The sequence below is a fragment of the Emydura macquarii genome, unplaced genomic scaffold (assembly GCF_026122565.2).
Source record: "Emydura macquarii macquarii isolate MOO-44397 ecotype Brisbane River unplaced genomic scaffold, CSIRO-AGI_Emac_v2 contig_2417, whole genome shotgun sequence".
Lineage (NCBI taxonomy): Eukaryota > Metazoa > Chordata > Testudines > Chelidae > Emydura > Emydura macquarii.
This window is the reverse complement of record NW_027132554.1, coordinates 4,225,239-4,244,434: the sequence shown is the minus strand read 5'-3', so window position 1 is coordinate 4,244,434 and position 19,196 is coordinate 4,225,239. Positions and strand designations below refer to the sequence as shown.

General features: G+C 45.4%; 1 protein-coding gene across 1 annotated transcript; it reads left to right on the top strand.

The window, feature by feature from the left end:
• Positions 1-346: 346 nt before the first annotated feature.
• EDF1 (endothelial differentiation related factor 1) lies at positions 347-15,139 on the top strand. Its single transcript, XM_067561585.1, has 5 exons — positions 347-484; positions 5,346-5,397; positions 12,879-13,039; positions 13,706-13,799; positions 14,591-15,139. The coding sequence occupies exons 1-5, from the start codon at positions 350-352 to the stop codon at positions 14,650-14,652; spliced, it is 504 nt and encodes a 167-aa protein (XP_067417686.1). The 5' UTR covers positions 347-349; the 3' UTR covers positions 14,653-15,139.
• The last annotated feature ends 4,057 nt before the right edge of the window (positions 15,140-19,196 follow it).

The following is a 19,196-nucleotide window of genomic DNA, read 5'->3' as shown; positions in this document are numbered from 1 at the left end:
GCCAGCGAGTGCGGCGGGGCGGGGGGCCCAACACGCCGAGCAGGACTGAGCCCGTCCGTCGCGAGCCGAGGTGCAGGCGCAGCTGGAGGGGACGGACACCTCCCGCGGGGAGCCCCGAGCTGTGCCGCCCGCACGGGGTCCGGCCGCCAGCACATCAGCGCCGCCGAGCCCTGTCTATGCCAAAGACCCACCCTCCTGACGGCGTCCATCTCACCCAGTAAGGTAACGTGTTTGATGAGGGGCGTGAATGTGAACCTATCAGCGCGCAGAACGTAGCACTGCCGTTCCGGAACGCCTCTCTCATCCAATCATTCCGCACGTGGCCGAGGAGTGGCAGGCCGGCTGCCCTATGAGCGGCGAGGGGCCGGCTGGCGCAGCGGCAGGAGAGGCAGAGAAGGTCGGTGCCATGGCGGAGAGCGACTGGGACACGGTCACAGTGCTGCGCAAGAAGGGGCCGAGCGCGGCCCAGGCCAAGTCCAAACAGGTGAGGGGCGGGGCCACCCCAGGGAGCGCGCCCGCCTCGCCCGGCCGGTCCGCTCCGCTCCGCTCCCTGCCGCCCGGCCCGGCCCGGCCCGGCAGAGCCCGAGCAGCGTGGCCGGGCCGGGCCGGGCCGGTCTCCCCTGCTGCGACTGGCGCGGCGCTGCCCAGGGCCGGGGGAGCAGCCTGGAGGCCGCGTCAGAGGGCCCGGCCCGGCCCGGCCCCGGCCGCGTGGGACGCGTCCTGCTCGCTGCCCGCCCCCTGCCGTGCCCCGGCCCCGGACCTGGCTCTGCGCTGCTCGCACCTGCAGCCGCAGCGTCGCCGCCGCCCCGCCCCGCCCTTGGCGCGGCTCTGAACCCGGCCGGCGGCCCGCCCGCCCGTCACAGCGCCGGCGAGTCGCGTCCCTCCCGTGCCCTGAGACCCCGTCAGGGGCCTGGCGACGCTCGGCGGCCGGGACCCGCTGGGAAGCAGGCGCCAGGCCGGCTCCCTGCTGCAGCGGCGCCGCGTGTTCCTCCCGCCCCGCCCTGCCCTGCCCTGGCTCCGGCTCGGAGAGCGAGGCTGCAGCGGGAGTGGGGCTGGCCGGGCGCTGTGCCCCGCGGCACGTGTAGCTGGCAGGGCAGCGCCTCGGTGGTTGTCTAGTAGCTGCTGAGTTGACGCTGCTCGGCGCGCTCCGAAAAGCCGCATTGCCACGGGGGCTTGGCCCCTCTTGGCCAGGCAGGGCACGGACTTGGCGCTGTGCTCGCTACTTCCAGTTGGAATCAGGTCGGTTTTTAGAGTCTTTCTCTAAGGCCTTGTCTACACTAGACAGTTTTGTGGACAAAAGTATGTGCCTCTTCGCTGTCTGCTGTCAGTGCAGTGCAGTGCGTTCACACTGGACACAGGGAGCAGTGCGCTGTGGGCAGCTAGCACAGGCGGGGTGCTTTGGGAAGGGTTTGCACTGCCTCACGGGACAGGCCCAGCGGCACAGGATGCAGGTGTCTGAATCCCGTCATTCCAGGGGCATCCTACTAGTTTGACAGCTGCTTTTAAAGCCAAGCTGACACTGCTGAACACAAATGCAAGAAGCCCACAGAAGTGGGGTAGAGCAGGTGGTGGGGTGTGTGTCAGAGAGAGAGACGCGCGTGCGCACACACAGACTGTGTGTGTGTTGGGGGACAGTGAGTGTGGCTGTACTCCTTGCTGTCTCTCAAGTTCAGACAGAAACAGCTGGAAGCAACTAATCCCAAGGCACAAGCTGCTGCACAGACAGCTCATAGTTGGCATCCCCCGTTCTCCCACCGCCCTCAGCAGAGACCTACGGGGAGAGGGGACATAGCCTCTGGCTCTGCACAGCACATCAGGAGTTAAACACTTCCCCTGTAGTTTAGGGCAGGCAGGACTGTGTTTGCTGCCTCTGTGCAGTGAGCTCCACAGTGAGTTAACTTGAAAACTTCCCGGGCCTTTGAAAGGGGTGGAGGCGGACAGCTGCCGAGCTCAAACTGCAGAGCAGCACTCAGGATGGCAGTCTGGAATAATCAGGAGGCTATTTTCAGTGATATAACCTATGGACAGTGTCTAGAGGCATGCTTTTTTGCAAAAACTTTGCCAAAAAGGCTTTTTCCCTCTTGTCTAGGCGGTTTTATTTTGTCAACAGAAGGGTTATTGTAGTGTGTAAACCAGGACTATTTTGTTGACAAAACTCTATAGTGTAGACCAGGCTTTAAGCTTCTCCAGTGTTGCATTGGCTTCTTCTTGTGTGCGTTTGTACATGCTATGGCTTTCAAGGATCTTTTCTATCTTTAATAGGGTGATAGTTAACTTACTGTATATTAAAAAGAATATTTCAAAACTGCTCTGTATCAAAGAAGCTGGCTGATGCAGCATGATGGGGAGGAGCCTACAAGTATAAACTACTTTTAGTTCATCTGGTGTGTGTCCTGCCCAAGCCCCATTGGAAGGAGCCTTTGACCCACTGCTGATACTGTAGTTCCCTATTGTCTAGTTCATTTTTAAGGATTTTAGTGTCTGGACAACAGTTTTGGGAAGAAGCTGTGAACTGCCCACGTGCGTGTTGCTTATATCACATGTGGGTTCACTCCCTGAAAACAAAGCCGCAACTACTGTTGGGTGGCAGTAAAAATGAACACAGAATTTCTAACTGACAAAAGTCCATCCACATACAGTTGTGCAAGGAACCTGTACGATAGCAGTCTCTGAGCTGTTTCCTAATCCTCTGTCAGCTTGATGCTTTTGCCCCTTGTGATATAACTAGTGAATACCAAGTTCTGACACATTTGCTTATCATCTGTTTGTTCCTAGGTAACTCTAAAAGATCCAGGGTGAAACTGGAGCATGTCCTTTTGGTATCAGTGAAGATAAGTACTTGTCAGACATTAACTTGTACTTAGTTTGAGCTTGTGTTAATGCTAATGGTTAGTGCTGCATTTTGTTTATTGGCTATTTCAAAAATAATCAGCTATAGTCTAATTATGTTAGGAGAGCAAGTGGAGAAATAGCCAGGTACCAGAACATTGTCTTATCCAACCCTGAAAAGGCATAGAGGAGCATTTCTGGGTATGACTTGAAACAGTTTTTTCTGGCAAGATTGTAGACAGTTGCTCTTAAACTAGGCAGAATACTTGATTTAAAAAAAAATAAATTTTGACCTCAATGAAACGTGAGTGAATGAGTCTAGACCACGTGTCTTCAGATAGATGCAGTTATATGGTCTGTCTGCAGTGCAGTGTAAGCCCATGGGCTTGTGGAACTAAAGTTAACAGGCTCTGGGTTAGTTAATTTAGGTTCTGAGCATCTATACTCTCTTGTAATCCAGGTTAGGAATGATTGAACCTGGCTCTCAGCCTGGGTCTCCAGCATCTGCACTGCATTATGCGGGCCCAGGTCCAGCCACCCGTGTCCCAGACCTCCTAGCGCCTTCCCAAAATGTGACTGTTTTGCATCACAAACAAAGGGCTAGGCTGGAAAAACTCGATGGTACACCAAACCCGACTGTCCAGAGGACAAAGAAAATCAGCCCATGGGATCATGGGTTACTTTTGGCTGATTCCTGGAGCACAAGTCCAGGGGAGTGCATCTACACTGCAAAGCAACAGGGCTTGAACCCTGGGTCCCAGCTTTACTCGGGCTCAGATTCGCCACCCTCGCGGAGTCCTGGGACCCTGGATCTGAGTCCTGGGTCAGCAGTGCCATTTAAGGAGGGAAGATGCTGCTACTCCTCCCCGTTGCCCTGCTCCATTGTAGGCTGCAGCTGCAGTGCAGCGCTGACCCAGGCTCCCCTTCCCTGTTCTCCCCAACCATGGAGCCTCTGCTGGCCAAGCTGCTTGGGACTGGGAGTCTGCCTCCTGATCTGCTGCTCAGAGCTGGGCGGGGGCTGATGTCGGGGTGTCCCCGATCTCTGCTGAGCTGGGGGTGGAGGACGGAGAGCCTGTCTGTGCTGTTGTTTTAGTTTTTGACTGGTCTGTGCATTTCATAATTTTATTTCTCTCTTATGCTTAAATTCTTTGAGTAGTGAGTTCTAAAACGCTGAACTTGTTCTGACTGGAGTAATTATCATTATTACTTTCATTACCATATTGAGCTTTGCCATTATTTAAAGTGGTACAATCAAATAATAGTATCCTTCTAGAATGTCAGTTTAGCTTGTACTCACCTTAGTAGTGCCAGTTTCAAAACCAAAACAATCAGCTAACCATGTAACTTTAGTCACTTGGCAAATTAAGGTAACTTATTTTCAGAAAGTATTTTTGGTTATATCTGTAAAATAACTTAAAATTTGTATGAAGATAAATGTGGTTCCAAGTCTGATCCTAATAGCAATGAGCGAGTCAAATGTTAGTCGCGTATATGATTGTGATCAGTAAACATAAATGCCAAAATAAAGAGAAATAATTTCCCATTCTTAATAAAAGAGAGAGAAAACTTAATTGTGTGTGTTAAAATTAAATATGTTTTAGTGGAGTCAAAAACAGTTGACCAATATAGAGTAGATAATAGCGGTAACACTGTGTGTTAGAGAAAGTAAACAGATTTTACTTATTTATATCTACTAAAGATAATGTACAAAGTATCAAACTTGTGTTTCTGATACCTATGTAAGGCTCCAAAACTGCCTCCGGGATTAGGAATATCTTGCTGTATTGTCTCCTGATTGTTTTAAACGTACATATATACAAACACCAATTAAAACCATATTTTATGTTTATATTGTTTCTTTATTTATATAGGAATTAGATACAGTGCCCTGTCAGCTAATTTCTAAATTATCTTTATATTAAAAAAAAAAAAAAAAAAAAAAGGTAAGGATTTAAGTAGTCCCTGGAATCACAGTTAAAATTGCCCTTCCCCTCCCCCAATCTGAAATGGTGCCCCTGCCCTGGGTTAGCATGATTTGTGTGTAAATGGAAGGGAGACTTGGCCTTGGCCTGAGTTCAAACCTTACCCTTAAATTGCAGTGTAGACATACTATAGACCTATATTGTAGCACATTTTAGATTGCTTTCTCAAAATAATAGAAATATTTTGAGAAGGGAACTATAGAACAGTGGGTGAAGGAAGATTAAAATCCACATTACCTAAATTTTTTTCTCCAGAACATCCAAAATGTTGACATTAAAATGGAGGGCTCTTCCAATGTACTTCTCAGAACTAATACATCTCCTCTCCAGTTGCCAGTGCAGGCTACTTCCTTCCCCCTTCTTTGGTAGCTGTGTTTTTGCAGGTTGCCTGGTTATGTGCTCAGGGAGGATTTTCATGCTAGCAGCTTGACTGTTTGTGGGTGATAAATCATTCTTTGTTAAAGTGCTTAAATAGTATGTACCTTATGTTGTTAATGGAAGTAATCTTGATAAAATTAATTTTCTTATTTTTAGGCAATCTTGGCAGCTCAGAGAAGAGGAGAAGATGTAGAGACTTCCAAGAAATGTAGGTATTTCTCTCTGGAGGCTAGGGAGGGAAGGCCAGGTTCATGGTTTCCTTTAACTTCATAGTAACCCCTGTCATGGTTCTAGGGTTAACACACACATACCTCAGTCTTCCTCTGCCCAGTTCAGATTTCAGGCTCACAGCTGCCTTGGGCAGGGACCCGTATCTCTCTCCCCCCCCAGCTGATGATTTAGGCTTGTTGCAGTCCTTCTGCAGCTCTGTGATTTCCCCAGCAGGCCGACTGGGCTCTAGCACTGTTTAACCTTGCTCCAGGAGTTACGATGGTGTGTACTAGTTACAAAGCAAATTAAATTTACTTGTAGAATAAAAGCATTACAGAGAAAATGGATTAAACAAATAAACGTTCCCATATACATGCCAAAAGCTTCCTCCATCTGAGAGGGTCCTAGTAAGCCAAAGTCTTTCCAACCCTTCTGCCAGGTGTGTCTCTCCCCTCTGCTCCATCATCCCCTTCCCACTCTCTTGGACAGAAGATCATGTCCATTTGCTGAATTAGAAGACCTTGTGTCTGTTTAATCCCAGTTGTTTTATGCCAAAAACCCTTTTGTTGCCTGTTGGTCTCTGGAAAACCCATTTGAACCAATATATGCAAACCGCCACAGGGGGCAGAGTGTCTCTGGATGTATTTAGGTCCTGAATGATTCACCTTCATCACCCAGTGCTGTTCTTAGCTCCTGGAGGAGCTGTGCAGGTAACTTATTTCTCCCCCTCTCCTCCTCCCGTGTTGCATGCAGTCCCCGACCCACAGTGATACATAAATTATTCATAAACTTAGTACAGAATGGTGCCCAAAGATATGTGCATGTGATTGCAATATCTGGCATGACCCCAAGCACATTACCTCCAGTATACTTAGCATCATAGAAGATTAGGGTTGGAAGGGACTCAGAAGGTCATCTAGTCCAACCCTCTGCTCAAAGCAGGTCCAATCCCAACTACCATCCCAGCCAGGGCTTTGTCAAGCCACACCTTAAAACCTCCAAGGATGGAGATTCCAACATCTCCCTAAGTAACCCATTCCAGTGCTTCACCACCCTCCTGGTGAAAAAGATTTTCCTAATATCCAACCTAGACCTTCCCCATTGCAACTTGAGACCATTGCTCCTTGTTCTGTCATCTGCCAACACTGAGCACAGCCTAGCTCCATCCTTCCTGGAACCTCCTTTCAGGGAGTTAAAGGCCGCTATCAAATCCCACCTCACTCTTCTCTTTTGCAGACTAAACAAGCTTAGTTCCCTCAGCCTGTCCTTATAAATCATATGCTCCGGCCCCCTAATCATTTTTGTTGCTCTCCACTGGGCGCTCTCCAATCTGTCCACATCCTTTCTGTAGTGGGGGGCCCAAAACTGGACACAATACTCCAGTGCAGCCTCAGCAATGCCAAATAGAGGGGAATAATCATTTCCCTTGATCTGTTAGCAATGCTCCTACTAATGCAGCCCACTATGCCGTTAGTCTTCTTGGCAACAAGGGCACACTGTTGACTCATATCCAGCTTCTTGTCCACTGTAACCCCCAGATCCTTTTCTGCAGAGCTGCTGCCTAGCCAGTCAGTCTCCAATCTGTAGCAGTGCGTGGGATTCTTCCATCCTAAGTGCAGGACTCTGCACTTGTCCTTGTCGATCCTCATCAGATTTTTTTTTTTTTTTGGCCTAGTCCTCCAATTTGTCTAGGTCATTCTGTATCCTATCCCTACCACTCCCCCCAGCTTAGTGTCATCTGCAAACTTGCCAAGGGTGCAATCCACCCCATCCTTCAGATCATTAATGAAGATGTTGAACAAAACTGGCCCCGGGACCGATCCCTGAGGCACTCCGCTTGTTGCCGGCTACCAACTAAACATCGAGCTCTTAGTCACTACCTGTGGAGCCCAATGATCTAGCCAGCTTTCTATCCATCTTATAGTCCACTTATACTTCACTTATTTTTGTTTTTTAAATGATCTAATAGTACAGATCATACCTTAATCTCCAATCCTGGGATCTGTTTGAGGTAAAACAGGGCAAAATAAGATGCAAAATGGCTGAGTGTTCTCATTTAACCACACTACCCTGTGTTAACATTTTTGCTTTCTCTCACAGTAACTAAAACAATAACACCTCAGTCAAGGCTAGTCTTTTAGAATGGTTTTGTTTCTGTCTGGGAAGCTTTAGCTGTTATCTTTCTGACTAGTACAATTCAGTACTATGGAGCAATGTTCATGGGTTTATAGCTTAGGTTGTAACCAGGGTTCAGTGATAAGAAGTATTTTTAATCACTCCTATGGTGCCTCTGTCTCCTCCTAGCCAATGTTAATATTTTTAGTAGATCTGAAAACTGCCAGGCTTCCTATGAAAGCAAAGACATTTTCTGGGAAGTTTCAAATTGATGCCATTTTTTGATTTACAAATGATCAAATTGCCTAATCTGAAATTTTGATCTGTGTCTGATGTCACAGAGGTAAGGCTGACAGCTGCAGAGTCTCCAAGCAGAGGCAGCTCTTCCGGGTAGGGGGTAAAGTAGAGATTGGCTAGACAGAAAATTAGGGAGCTGTGCTATACACGTTGTACACACATGTACTAATTTATTTTTTAACAGTATGCATTTTAAATGTTACCCTCAAAAAGAGAATAAAAATATATACGGTTTTGAACTTCATCTGTGGCAGCTCACTGGTGCAACATTTACTCACAGAAAATCAACAGGAGAAACCTAAGCAAATAAATGAACTAACACTACTAATAATAATAATAAATAAACAAATGCAAACTTCTGGGGGGAAAAGTACTGATTAAATAATACTAATAGCTAATTACTTTCAATCAGAGTATGTACTGTATTTGTATTTTAAAATTAGCCATTTGCGCACCCAAAGAAAATGAAACACACACACTACTGTTTAAAGCAAAATAAATTGACCAAAACGAAGTACACCTTTTTTCCCTAGCCAAAGGAGCCCATATTTCCATTGCAATTCAATTCAATCCAATCCATGCAATCTGAAAATTCAAACCATTTCTGAGCACTCTAGCACTGATCCAGGAAATACTTCAAACTCTGCAGAACTTTAAGAACAAGTCACCCCATTGACTATACATGTGCTTAAAAGTATGCTTAAAGATAAGCACATGCTTAAGTGCTTTCGTGGAGCAGGGCGAGAGTGCTCAGCATCTTGTAGAATTGAGTCCTATAACATCAATCATTAAAATAAAACTGGTGCAAACAGGGCCAGGTAATAGCTACTCTAATTTTTCTTAAAAAATAAAAATAAACCAACTAAAGAGTTATTGAAAAAGATAGTAATGAGCTGACCCAAATAGAAAAGTGTTGTATGAATTCCTTCTCGGTTCTGGGATCTATGCACAGTCTGGCCCATTTGGAACCTCAGTAGACAGACCAACAGACACTCAAGTTTCTGAAGGACGGATGATCAATTTACATCTTCTATCTAAGGGACAGGATTTGGCAAGTAACTATAGGTGTATAAAGGCCTGTTATTAAGGGTCAAAGTCTGATGGTGGGTGAACTCTTGTTACACCTATTTAACTCAAAGGGAGGAGCATATCAATATCCAAGGGCAGACACTGATACTAAATTATTGTTTTAAAAAGTAATTACTCCTATACACCAGTCCACATAATGGTCAGATGACATGAAAACATTTAGGGATTGAGTCTCACTTGCATATGAAGGGCCCTTTGACACTGCTCTTACTCCCAAATCAAGGCCTTGTTATGCTGACTGAATTGTGGGAAAAGGACTTAGTGTAAACGAGAAACGAATTCCATATTTTTAAAAAATAAACTTTTTAGGTAAATTAATTCATGTATGTATTCTGTTTTTGCGTTACAAAAATCTAAAACCAGATAAAGCCTTTTTTGAGAAACTACCAAAAATATCTTTGGGCTAAGATTCAGTAATCCAAAAATGCAGCCCGGAGCAAATATCTGTGCCTAAAAGATAAGATCCTAATGGTTGTTATATAAAATAGAATTGTTACAGAGCCTTTAACCATAGCAGCACTGTTACGCAATTGAGCTGAAATAATAAACTCATTCTTAAACTCACGCTTTCAAAATACGAGAAGTGAGATATATAAAAAGAGCTATTGCACTCATTTTAATTCTGTTACCGATGTTGGAACTCTTGCAGCCTATCATGTTAACAACCTGAGTATTTAAAGTTCTTAAACATTTACATAGGACCCACTTTTAAAAACGTGTACACATGTTTACATAATACAGGGTAATGATTCAGCACATAACATACTGTTCTATCAATTCTTCATGTGGATTTCCACCTACAAAACTTAAGAGAAAATAACAAATGTTTAAGACATCTTAAAACTCACAGCAATCCTGAACTCTTGGTTTTGCAGAAGTCTCAGGTGAGGGTGTGACAATACATACCATATGTTCTGCTGTAGTTAAGGATAATGGGGCACGTTTAAGAAAAGAGGGGAGAAGTGAAGAATGGTGAATGTTGATTTTAAATGATGCATTTCCTTTCTAGATGTTGATTGTAATAGCTTTCTTTTTCAGTATTGCATTGCTATCTCTAGCTCATTAAAGTATACTCTTCCAGTAAAATTAGTTAGATGTAGTTATCAGACTTGAAAGCAAATATAAATCTGTGTGAAAACAAAGGAGAAATAAGGATCAGGGGTAGTCACTTGTTTTTGGTTTTTTTGGTCAAGGTCCAGTTTTCTTGGGCAAGGTATAGTCAAGGTCCAGACTTCAGAGAAACATTTTTCACACCGCAGTGCCCCTGTTCAACAAACACATACAATGCTGTGTAATGTACCCAGGGCCTACTACTTACATTGTTAGCGCATTAAATGAAATCAAACCACAGTATAATCTAAAAATAACCTCCAAGAAAGATGTAATAAATTACACCTGAGACTTTGAAAAAGGACTTAGATAAAATGTCAGATGCAAATATTACCATTAAAACACTTTCCAATACCTGTGTTAAATTTGGATTTGTTTTGAGTTTATGAAGAGTATTAACTTTGGTTTTGTCAAATACATAAAATTATTGTAGGCCATCTATAGATAGATGAACAAATTTGAAACTTTCAAGCTTTTGTCTTATTTAATATTAATATAAGAGTTTGAAAGAAAATAAGTTTGTACACCTGAACTCTCTCTAACTTTGATTCAAGTCTTTCCAGTAACAAATACACACCCACCTTAAGCAAAAGAATCATGAATAATTACTATGAAATACTTGTTAAAACTGTATCACTACTGAAAATGTAATTTGATATGGTGATGCAAACCTAAAATAAAATAGGTGTGACTAATGTATAATAATACTCACCATCTGTGGGAAAAGTGTCAGGTCCTGTGCTGGACAAGGGCCTTGAAGTTTGGAGTGAGTTCAGTCAAGGCAAGACAGACCCAGTTGCCTCCCACCAAGCGAGTCTCCTGCCGCGCCCCCCCGCTTACTAAGCTGAGATACCAGCACCTGTTCATTTGCCCACTTGGCCCACTCACCCCATCCCTGTGCCACTGCCAGCTGGTGGAGGACAGAGCTGGTGGGGCTGTGGCTGCATAAACAGCCACCCGGGGATACGCTGTGCCCCGCAGTCCAGGCATCTGCACTCTGCTGGGGGTGGGGGGGCCACCTGTGTTGGGGAGCGGGCACAGCTCCAGCCCTGGTTCTGCTTCAGCCCATTTGACCTTTGCTCTGGGAGGGCTGGCTACAGGGGGCCAAGGCAAATTTTGGGGTGGCCAAAGCCCACCCCTGCCCCACAGATCTCCACATTGCCCCCAAAAGTTTCTAAATAAACAAGGAAACAGAGACAAAACTCTTAACTTTAAGGTTTTGGGTTATCACTAACTGTTAGGTACAGAGGCAAAAATACTCTGCTCTTCTTGCTACTTCGTAATGTGTTGCTTCTTTTTCTGTCTGTGGTGTTAGAAATTAAGGTCTCCTCTAGCCTGGGAGACTCTGTGATAACTGGAAATCAAATGAACAGATGATCGATCGATCTCTCTCTCTCACTCACACACACTTACGCGCACACACACCCCTCCCCATCAAGAGCGAAAACTTGGAGGGGGAAGGGATTTTTATTCAGGCTTCTTAAAACTTTCTGGAATTTTGTTTTTGTTGTCCATGCTGAATTATCTGTAGTGGTTAACGTTTTGGAGAAGGGACGTCTTTGTTAAAGAGTCAATGCTCTTGCCCCTTAGATTGTGGGGAGAGAACTAACAGCATATCCTCTCAGACCTTCAACAGTTCTTCTGGTAAAACCAGGGAAACTGCAGTTGACACTGATCCCATTTTTAAAAAAATAAAACAAAACCTTTCAGTCCTTTATACAAGCACAGTTATTAAAATTATTTGCAGGTCACCTTTGAAATTAAAAGATGTATATGAAGGAATGTTAGTTTGAAATGCAGTCTGGCTTTTTTAACCATTAAAGTGAATGAACAGTGTTTGGAGTGTGCTTCCACGTCACATGCACAAGAGGAAGGTAATTCTGCATGTTTGAAAAACCGCCTGAACCATCCATCTGACAACACTAGAAACTCCTGAAATCCTTGGCCACAAGTGAAAAGTAGTTCTACAGAAAGTCTGAATTGGAAGTACATGTGGGCGTATAGTTTACTGGTGCATAGGTTGAGGTTTGGATGGAATTCGCTTTGTTGCATGATGATGCAGTGTGATATCTCATATGATTGAGTTGAGAGTATTTGGGTACTTACCTACCTTCCCTCAAATGACTTAACTTTCACTTTTCTTAGGCTATGCACATTGTATTGAGTAACAGCTTTAAAACAAAAAGAAGTCCCGGCATGCTCCATAGTGAACTAGACTTAAATTATGTGGCAGACTGGAAGTTCTGTAGTAGTTCAAAGTCAACTTCATATTTTAAACTGAAATCTGAAAGCCAATAATCCAGTGGTCTTTCTTTGGTAGTGCGTTCTGTTTTATTCTGCTTCTCGCATGCACCAAGCTGCTGCACTGTACAATTCCATCATTCAAGTGGGGGGCGGGCGGTAGGGGAGATGGGAGTGCTCGGCAGTTGTGGGAGAAAACATTAGCTGGGTTTCTGGTAAAATGGCCAGCAGTGAAATAGTCAATGGTATTGGTTAAATTGTTGGCAATAGGGTTCAGAGTCAAGCCCATGAAGATTAATAAAGCAGTTAATGTCTTTCTCCGATATCGTTTCAGGCTGTCTGCAGGTGACTCTGCCCCAGTTTTGCTTGTTTTGTTTGGAAGGCTTTCTTTGCAATCATCAGAGCTGAATTTTTTAAATTAAAAGCTTAGGTTCTGATGACTGATTCTAAGGTAACTTCTGCAACCACAGATTGCACAGGGATCTGGCTAAGGTTAATGGTGACTTGAAGGGTTTGTGTTGAATGCTAAAAACTCTATAAAGCTTGGGGAAGTTGCGTAACTTTCATCCCAATGCTTTTTATCCTAGCACAGTTCTGACACGTGCCGCTTCTTGTTTGAAATGCTAGGGGCCGCGGGCCAAAACAAGCAGCATTCTATCACTAAGAACACAGCTAAGCTGGATCGGGAGACAGAGGAGCTGCACCATGACAGAGTCCCCCTTGAGGTGGGCAAAGTAATCCAGCAGGGCCGACAGAGCAAAGGCCTGACACAAAAGGATTTGGCCACAGTAAGTACTTATCAGTCTCACTTGGTCTCTATTCCTGCTTTTCCTCAGCCAGGCTTCTTGGGTGTGAGGGAGCTGGGTTGTAATGATGTCAGGTTAGCCTCCTGACTGCGAGGTGATGAGGTGATATCATCAATGCTTAATAGAATACCTCAAAACTTTTCAGAGGTCTGGGTTAGGTAGCAGCTGAGGAGTTGGACCAGGGACCTGTGTCTGGTACCTGTGAACACTCTAAGAACTGTGAACAATATTAGGGTGTGTGGGCAAGGGTTAAAATGTCTTCCTTTCTCTAACTGACTTAGCCCTGGCATAGTAATTACTGCTGTAAAGCTTTGAAGACTTGTCTGTATCTGAGCTTTCAAGCGAAAGTCTCTGCCATGCTATTGGACTGCTCTAGCTTATGTTACTCAGGCTTTCTCCCACTCGCCGCTATCGTTTGTCAGATTTCTTGAGAGTGAGGCAGACCTTTTTACAGTACAACTATTATCTGCATGATAGCACTCATGCAGAAGAAACAAATGAGAAGGTACAGACTAGATTCACTCTTTCAAGCATTGTGTACTTCTGAAAAGATGCAGCCGTTAGTGTAATGTGGGATGTCTGGGGTTTGTGTTTCTGAATGTTTACTGTTTGTTGAACTGATGTGTTTAAAGCACATCTTCTTTTTAGAAAATCAATGAAAAACCACAAGTTATTGCTGACTACGAATGCGGAAGGGCAATCCCCAATAACCAGGTCCTGGGCAAGATCGAAAGAGCCATTGGTAAGTGTCAGACTTGCAGTGTGTATCTAAAACCGCTTCATTGTGAGAGAGGATGCCCCTGCCATCACTGATGAACGTACATTTAACTCCCTTCCATTTTCACCCAGCTTTCTCTGTGGCAACAGAATGTGTTGCTCCAACAATAGGATACTTGGGGGTTGATGTCAGTGCTGTTTCATGGGTTCCCCTGTGGGGTGTCGCGTTGAATCCTAGCATTAAGACCAAGTTTTTGCTGATTCAGAAGCAGGGACTTCTAAGTTTTCAGCGCTCTGCAGGGACTGAAAACTCCCATTAGTTCAGTGTCTGGGACTTGCTCGATACCATCCAAAAAAAGCCCTGCAAGACAGACACCTGAAGGCCTGATGTAAATCCATAGTGGAGTATTTGTAGGTGACAAGGGTTACATGAATGCATTGCCCCATTGAGAGTGGGATGAGTGCCCAGCTTTCTAGGTATACAAAGCCTGGATTTCTAGGTAGTTGTAATGGGCTAGGATATCTGCTGCGAATACATCTGAAATGGCTGTTGCAATGATGCTTAGTCAGCAGAGCGATCCTTCTAGCTCCTGTGACATTTTCCTCCCAAGTAGTATTCTTAGGCCAGTGACGCAGCTAATGTCCTGTAAGTTACCTGGGCAAAGGTCAGTTTTTCCAATTACCTGGTTCAGTTTCTTTTCGGTTATGTATAAAGCCTGTTTTTCCTTTTAAAAAAGGGGGAAAAAAACAAACCAAAAACCAAGGGAGGATTCAAGTCAAACTGTTGAAAGTTGTCTCCTTTGTGTGTCATTGCAGGCCTTAAGCTACGTGGAAGGGATATTGGAAAACCACTTGAGGCTGGTCCAAAAGGGAAATGAAAACAAAGCCTCGAAATCAGTTTGTTCAGACTGATCTCCTCTGACTGGTTCTCCTTAACCACCAGAATCTCTCTTCATATTGCCAAGCAGAACAAGAGGGTTTCAGACTTGCTTGGGGGGGAAACCTGCGGAATTTCTACCTGCTGTAAAAAAGGCAAACTTAAGAAGTGATTTTTCCTGATTTTGTTTTTTCTTCCTCCTTTCCAGAGATTGAGGAACTAAACCCAATAAATACTGCATCTAATTTTGCCAGAAAAATGTGTCTTGGTGTTTAGAACGAACTACTAAGACAGTTGGGGTGGTCTGAAGTAGGATCATTTAATTGGAGCAATTTTAGGGGAGGTGGGTTGTAAGAGTTGGGGGAGGTGGGGGTTGGTCAGAGTCCGTATTGGAAAGGGGTGGCAATTGGTCACTATATTGGAATGACTTTTGTTTGTTCCTTCCAGCCTGTTTTAAAGAGATGTACAATAAAGTTTGTTAGCCGTCAGTTGGCTGGTGTGATCATTTCTTGGGTCTGTCCGTTGGAGATGGCTCACCTCCCCAGCACCTGTTTAGCGCTCGGAACTACACATAGTGGCAAATGCATAGAGCATTGAGGACACCACTGAAGCTCTAAAGGCAGAGAGCACAGGAAGAGTCAATGTTACATGTTCTCCTGCATGGACTGCGACTGCAGCCTTGAACCCTCTGAACCAAGTCACAGTGTTGATAGAGCCACAGTCTAGTGCAGTGGGTGTGGGTTCAAAGCGCAAGGTCATCATAAAGACAGTGACTCAGACTAAACCAGGAAACCTCCAGCTAATCAACCATAACCACTACCTGTCGCGCTGTCTGAATAAGGTGGGCCTTGAGGTGTATACAGGAGCTCTGATTACTCCTTTCTACACCAGTCTCACATTGGGGGTGTCATGCTGGGTAGATGGGGGGAGAGCATTTGTCATATTGGTTAACATCAGTGTGTCAAAATCGTAATTCATGTGAGAGATGCCATGTCAGGTACTGTTAGGAAGGCTATAACATGCTAAGTCAGATGATAATACTTACGTTCATGTGTAATATGTAAAATGGAAGTTATAGATGTATTTGAGATATCTGTATTTCAAATGGTGCTGCCTGGGCAACGCCCCAGATAGGATGGCGGCAGGACAATAGCCCGCTTAATGGCCGGTTAAGACATTCAGTGATGCAAGGGGCCCAGGAAGAAACTAAAGGCATACTTGAAGAGTTACCAGGATTGGCCCATGTGGCTCTGGACTCCATTTTAGTTCTTGTAACATTCCACAAGACAGCATGGCCAGGGACAGGGTATATAAGGCCAAGCCACAGAAACCATTTTGTCTTTGTTCCTGTTCAGCTACAGACACACACCTACCTCTGGATCAATTCACTTGCAACTGAACCGAAGGACTTAGACCCATCCAGGTACTGGATGTATGCCAGAGGAACTGTACAAACCTGCAACTCCACAATTCTCCCAGAAACTTGATGTGTATGGACTTTCAATCATTTGTATGTATCTGATTTGCTCTAATCCTTTAACATTTCTCTTATGGTTTCTTTCTTTTTACAATAAACCTTTAGTTTTAGTTACTAAAGGATTGGCTGGCAGCGTGGTATTTTGGGTAAGATCCAAACTTATATTGATCTGGTGCTGTGGCTGACCACTTGGGGTCAGAGGAAATCTATTTAGTAAAGACATAGTGTTTAAATAACTGGTCTCTCTACTGGACCTAGTGCTGATTTGGGAGCCAGGAGCTGAAATGCAGTAAACGGGCTGTGTGTAATTGTGTACTGGCTTCTGTGGGGATTCAGAAGCACAGTTTGTGGCTGGTTGGGAAGTCTGGCTTCAGCGCCACCCTCCAGTCCTGGGAGAATCTGCTGTCCGTTTGCAGCCTGCCCTGACCTTGGCATTATCAGGTGGCTGCCCTGGGCACGGGACGGGTCACACTACCCAGCATCGTTCTCTTTTGTACCAAGTCAGTCGTTCCCAATGGAACTGGACAAACTTCTTTTAACCAGAATGGGTGCAAATATTCTGAGCTGGCCAGGGCTCTTGCTAGAGATGACAGCTCAGTGTAACGTAGCGTGACATGGAGATAGCGTGTTGAGCGCTGCATCTTACCACCTCTAGATAGTAAAGCAAGAGAAGACTTAGTGATGAAGTCTGCACATTCCTATCCTGAAATGGGAAGGTTGAAATTCCTTCAACCAAGCTTTCCTAATTACGGCTCTGGAGAAGCTAGACTTGCACTACACATGCTTGGACTTGAGCCGCTAGCCCAACTGGTTCTGCCTTTGCACAAGTATTTAGCCCTGATTTGGTGGTTCAGGCTGCAGGCTTCCTGTTATGCTGAAATGATGCTGTACTTGAGTGTCTACAACTACAGCAGGGGCTTGTGGGAAAAGAAGCTGTACAAAAATCATGCCTGTAAAATAGGAAACTTGGGCTGGTGTCGTCTAATCTTCAAAAGCTGTTGGTTTAGCAGCGTGGAAAACTTGGCTGGGGCTTGGAGCTACCCTTCGTGTTCCTCAGCAGGACTCTGCAGTGACCCTATAGGCCTGGGACTTAACTCAGCCCCATATTAAACCAGTCGTGGGTGAAACTCCGGGATTTCACCACTAAAATCAAGGAAAACCTCCACTGCTAGTAAAGCACCCCACCTCAGGAATGTCCCTAACAAGTTATAACATGGAGGGTTGTCAAGTAGACACACCCAGGCGCTGGGAAGTTTGGGAGGATACAGAAAGACCCAGCAAAGGGTAAGGTAGAGAAGAGAAGCTCTGAGCAGTACACAAAAGTACACTGCACAAACAAAAGATCGTAAGTTACAATTTGGGCATAAAAAAAAAAGGGGGGGGAGACTTAAGCAGGGAGGAGAAAACGTGCTGGTGTGTGAGTGATGAAATGTTGTTAGCTGGGGGTACTGGATAATGTGAGAGGCTTAGTAAAGTTAAAGGAAGTTGCTAGTTTTACCTGTACAATGTAAATGAAAAACAATACTCTGGGGGAGCCATCACTGGCCTGCAGTTCAACACCAAGCTGCTAAACTCCTACCACTCTGCACAAGCGGTGACGTGCAGCGGCATCACTGGGAACCCCAGACAAGTGGTTCCTGTCTGGCTTGTGGGTGAAGTTTGTCTGTATTTTGGGAGTGGGGAGCATAACCGATTTGATTGGTGCATGTATTCTGGGTGTGCGCTTAATAAAGAGATGCTTAGAACACAATTGTGTAAGGCTCTTTCACTGGGAAAAGACCCTGCAGACCTGTAAAACCTTGAGCCCTGTGGATAAGGGTAGGTGCCTTACACCCTGAGCCCCCAGTAGGGAAAGGTGGGGGGCATCTAAATTAACCAGGTCACACCGTGAACCCTTGGTAGAGTATAGGCAGGCTGCCCTAGATTTTTGTGGGTAACAACCCGACTCTTCATTCTCTCTGATGCGATCTGGAGCCCAGAGCATGCTGGGAGTTTAGCTGGTGCTCTGAATACTATGTAATGTGACCATTTCACTTACAGGGCCCCTTTGCCACTGTTTGAGCCCTTGAACAAACCTTGCTTTAGCCTCAGCCTGCCTGTGGAGGGTGAGGGGAGGGGGCGGTACCAAGGGGTTTGCTCAGGGCGTGCACAGCTCCGGGGCAGAGGGCATGGCTGTAGCTATTGGAGCATCCTGCTCCAAGGTCACTGCCTGGACCAGTCCTTGACTTCAGGAGCTTTTCATAACCAGCACGTTTATCTTCAGATCACTGGGCTAAATGCGGCCATAGGGAAGTTTCTAGAGTGTTTGACTAGATCCTAACGTGACCCTTTCTTAAATAGCGAGTTGGTAGATTAGCTTCTGTGATGTTAAAGGGAGAAACTGGTTTGATTCATAGCTGTATTTATTCCAAAACCCAGTCCCAGATGTGCTGAGCTGCTACGAAGCAGGGCCATTCTCCCCCCTCCTGGAAGGGGAAGGAAGTGCATGCTCACCGCTGCTTTGCTGCAGTTACCCGGGACACGGTGTGGAAGGATTTGATTGATCATTAAATGCCACTTAGACCAGGCCCAGCCAAAGTGACCATTGCCAGCAGTAACAGAAACTTACAGAGAGGCAAAGAAAGAAAACGGCTGCATGAGAACTTAGTTCAAGGGTCTTTAGTTGGTAGCTATTGACACATGCTGGGGACAGTCTGTGTTTTAATGGTTGCAAAATCGTAACTCTTTGACTTACAACACGTGTCATTAAGAAGCACTGGGCTGCCCCCTCCCATTGTCCACAACTGAAAACTAAACACTGATAAAAAGAGGCTTAAAATGATAAAAACTGTTGTCAAGCCAGCCCCTGCCAGGCCTGAGCTCTGGCCTTGTCACTGTAGCTGTGTCTGTCTTCATTTAAATACAGGCTTCCTGCTTGTGTCTGAGACGGTATCTCCAGGACTCTTGCATGTGCTCCCGGAAGGTGAGGGGGACAGGATATGTTCAAATTCTCGCCAAGTTCAACAAGGCAGCAGAGCACAAGGTGCTTGTGTTTCTCCCGTCAGCTGACCTTGGATAAGTCTCCACTA

Excerpts from the sequence above, each read along its gene's own strand:
- EDF1 (XM_067561585.1), top strand. The coding sequence starts at position 350 with ATGAGCGGCGAGGGGCCGGCTGGCGCAGCGGCAGGAGAGGCAGAGAAG. Across the intron at positions 485-5,345 it reads CCCAGGCCAAGTCCAAACAG|GCAATCTTGGCAGCTCAGAG; the intron begins GTGAGGGGCGGG and ends TCTTATTTTTAG. Across the intron at positions 5,398-12,878 it reads TGTAGAGACTTCCAAGAAAT|GGGCCGCGGGCCAAAACAAG; the intron begins GTAGGTATTTCT and ends TTGAAATGCTAG.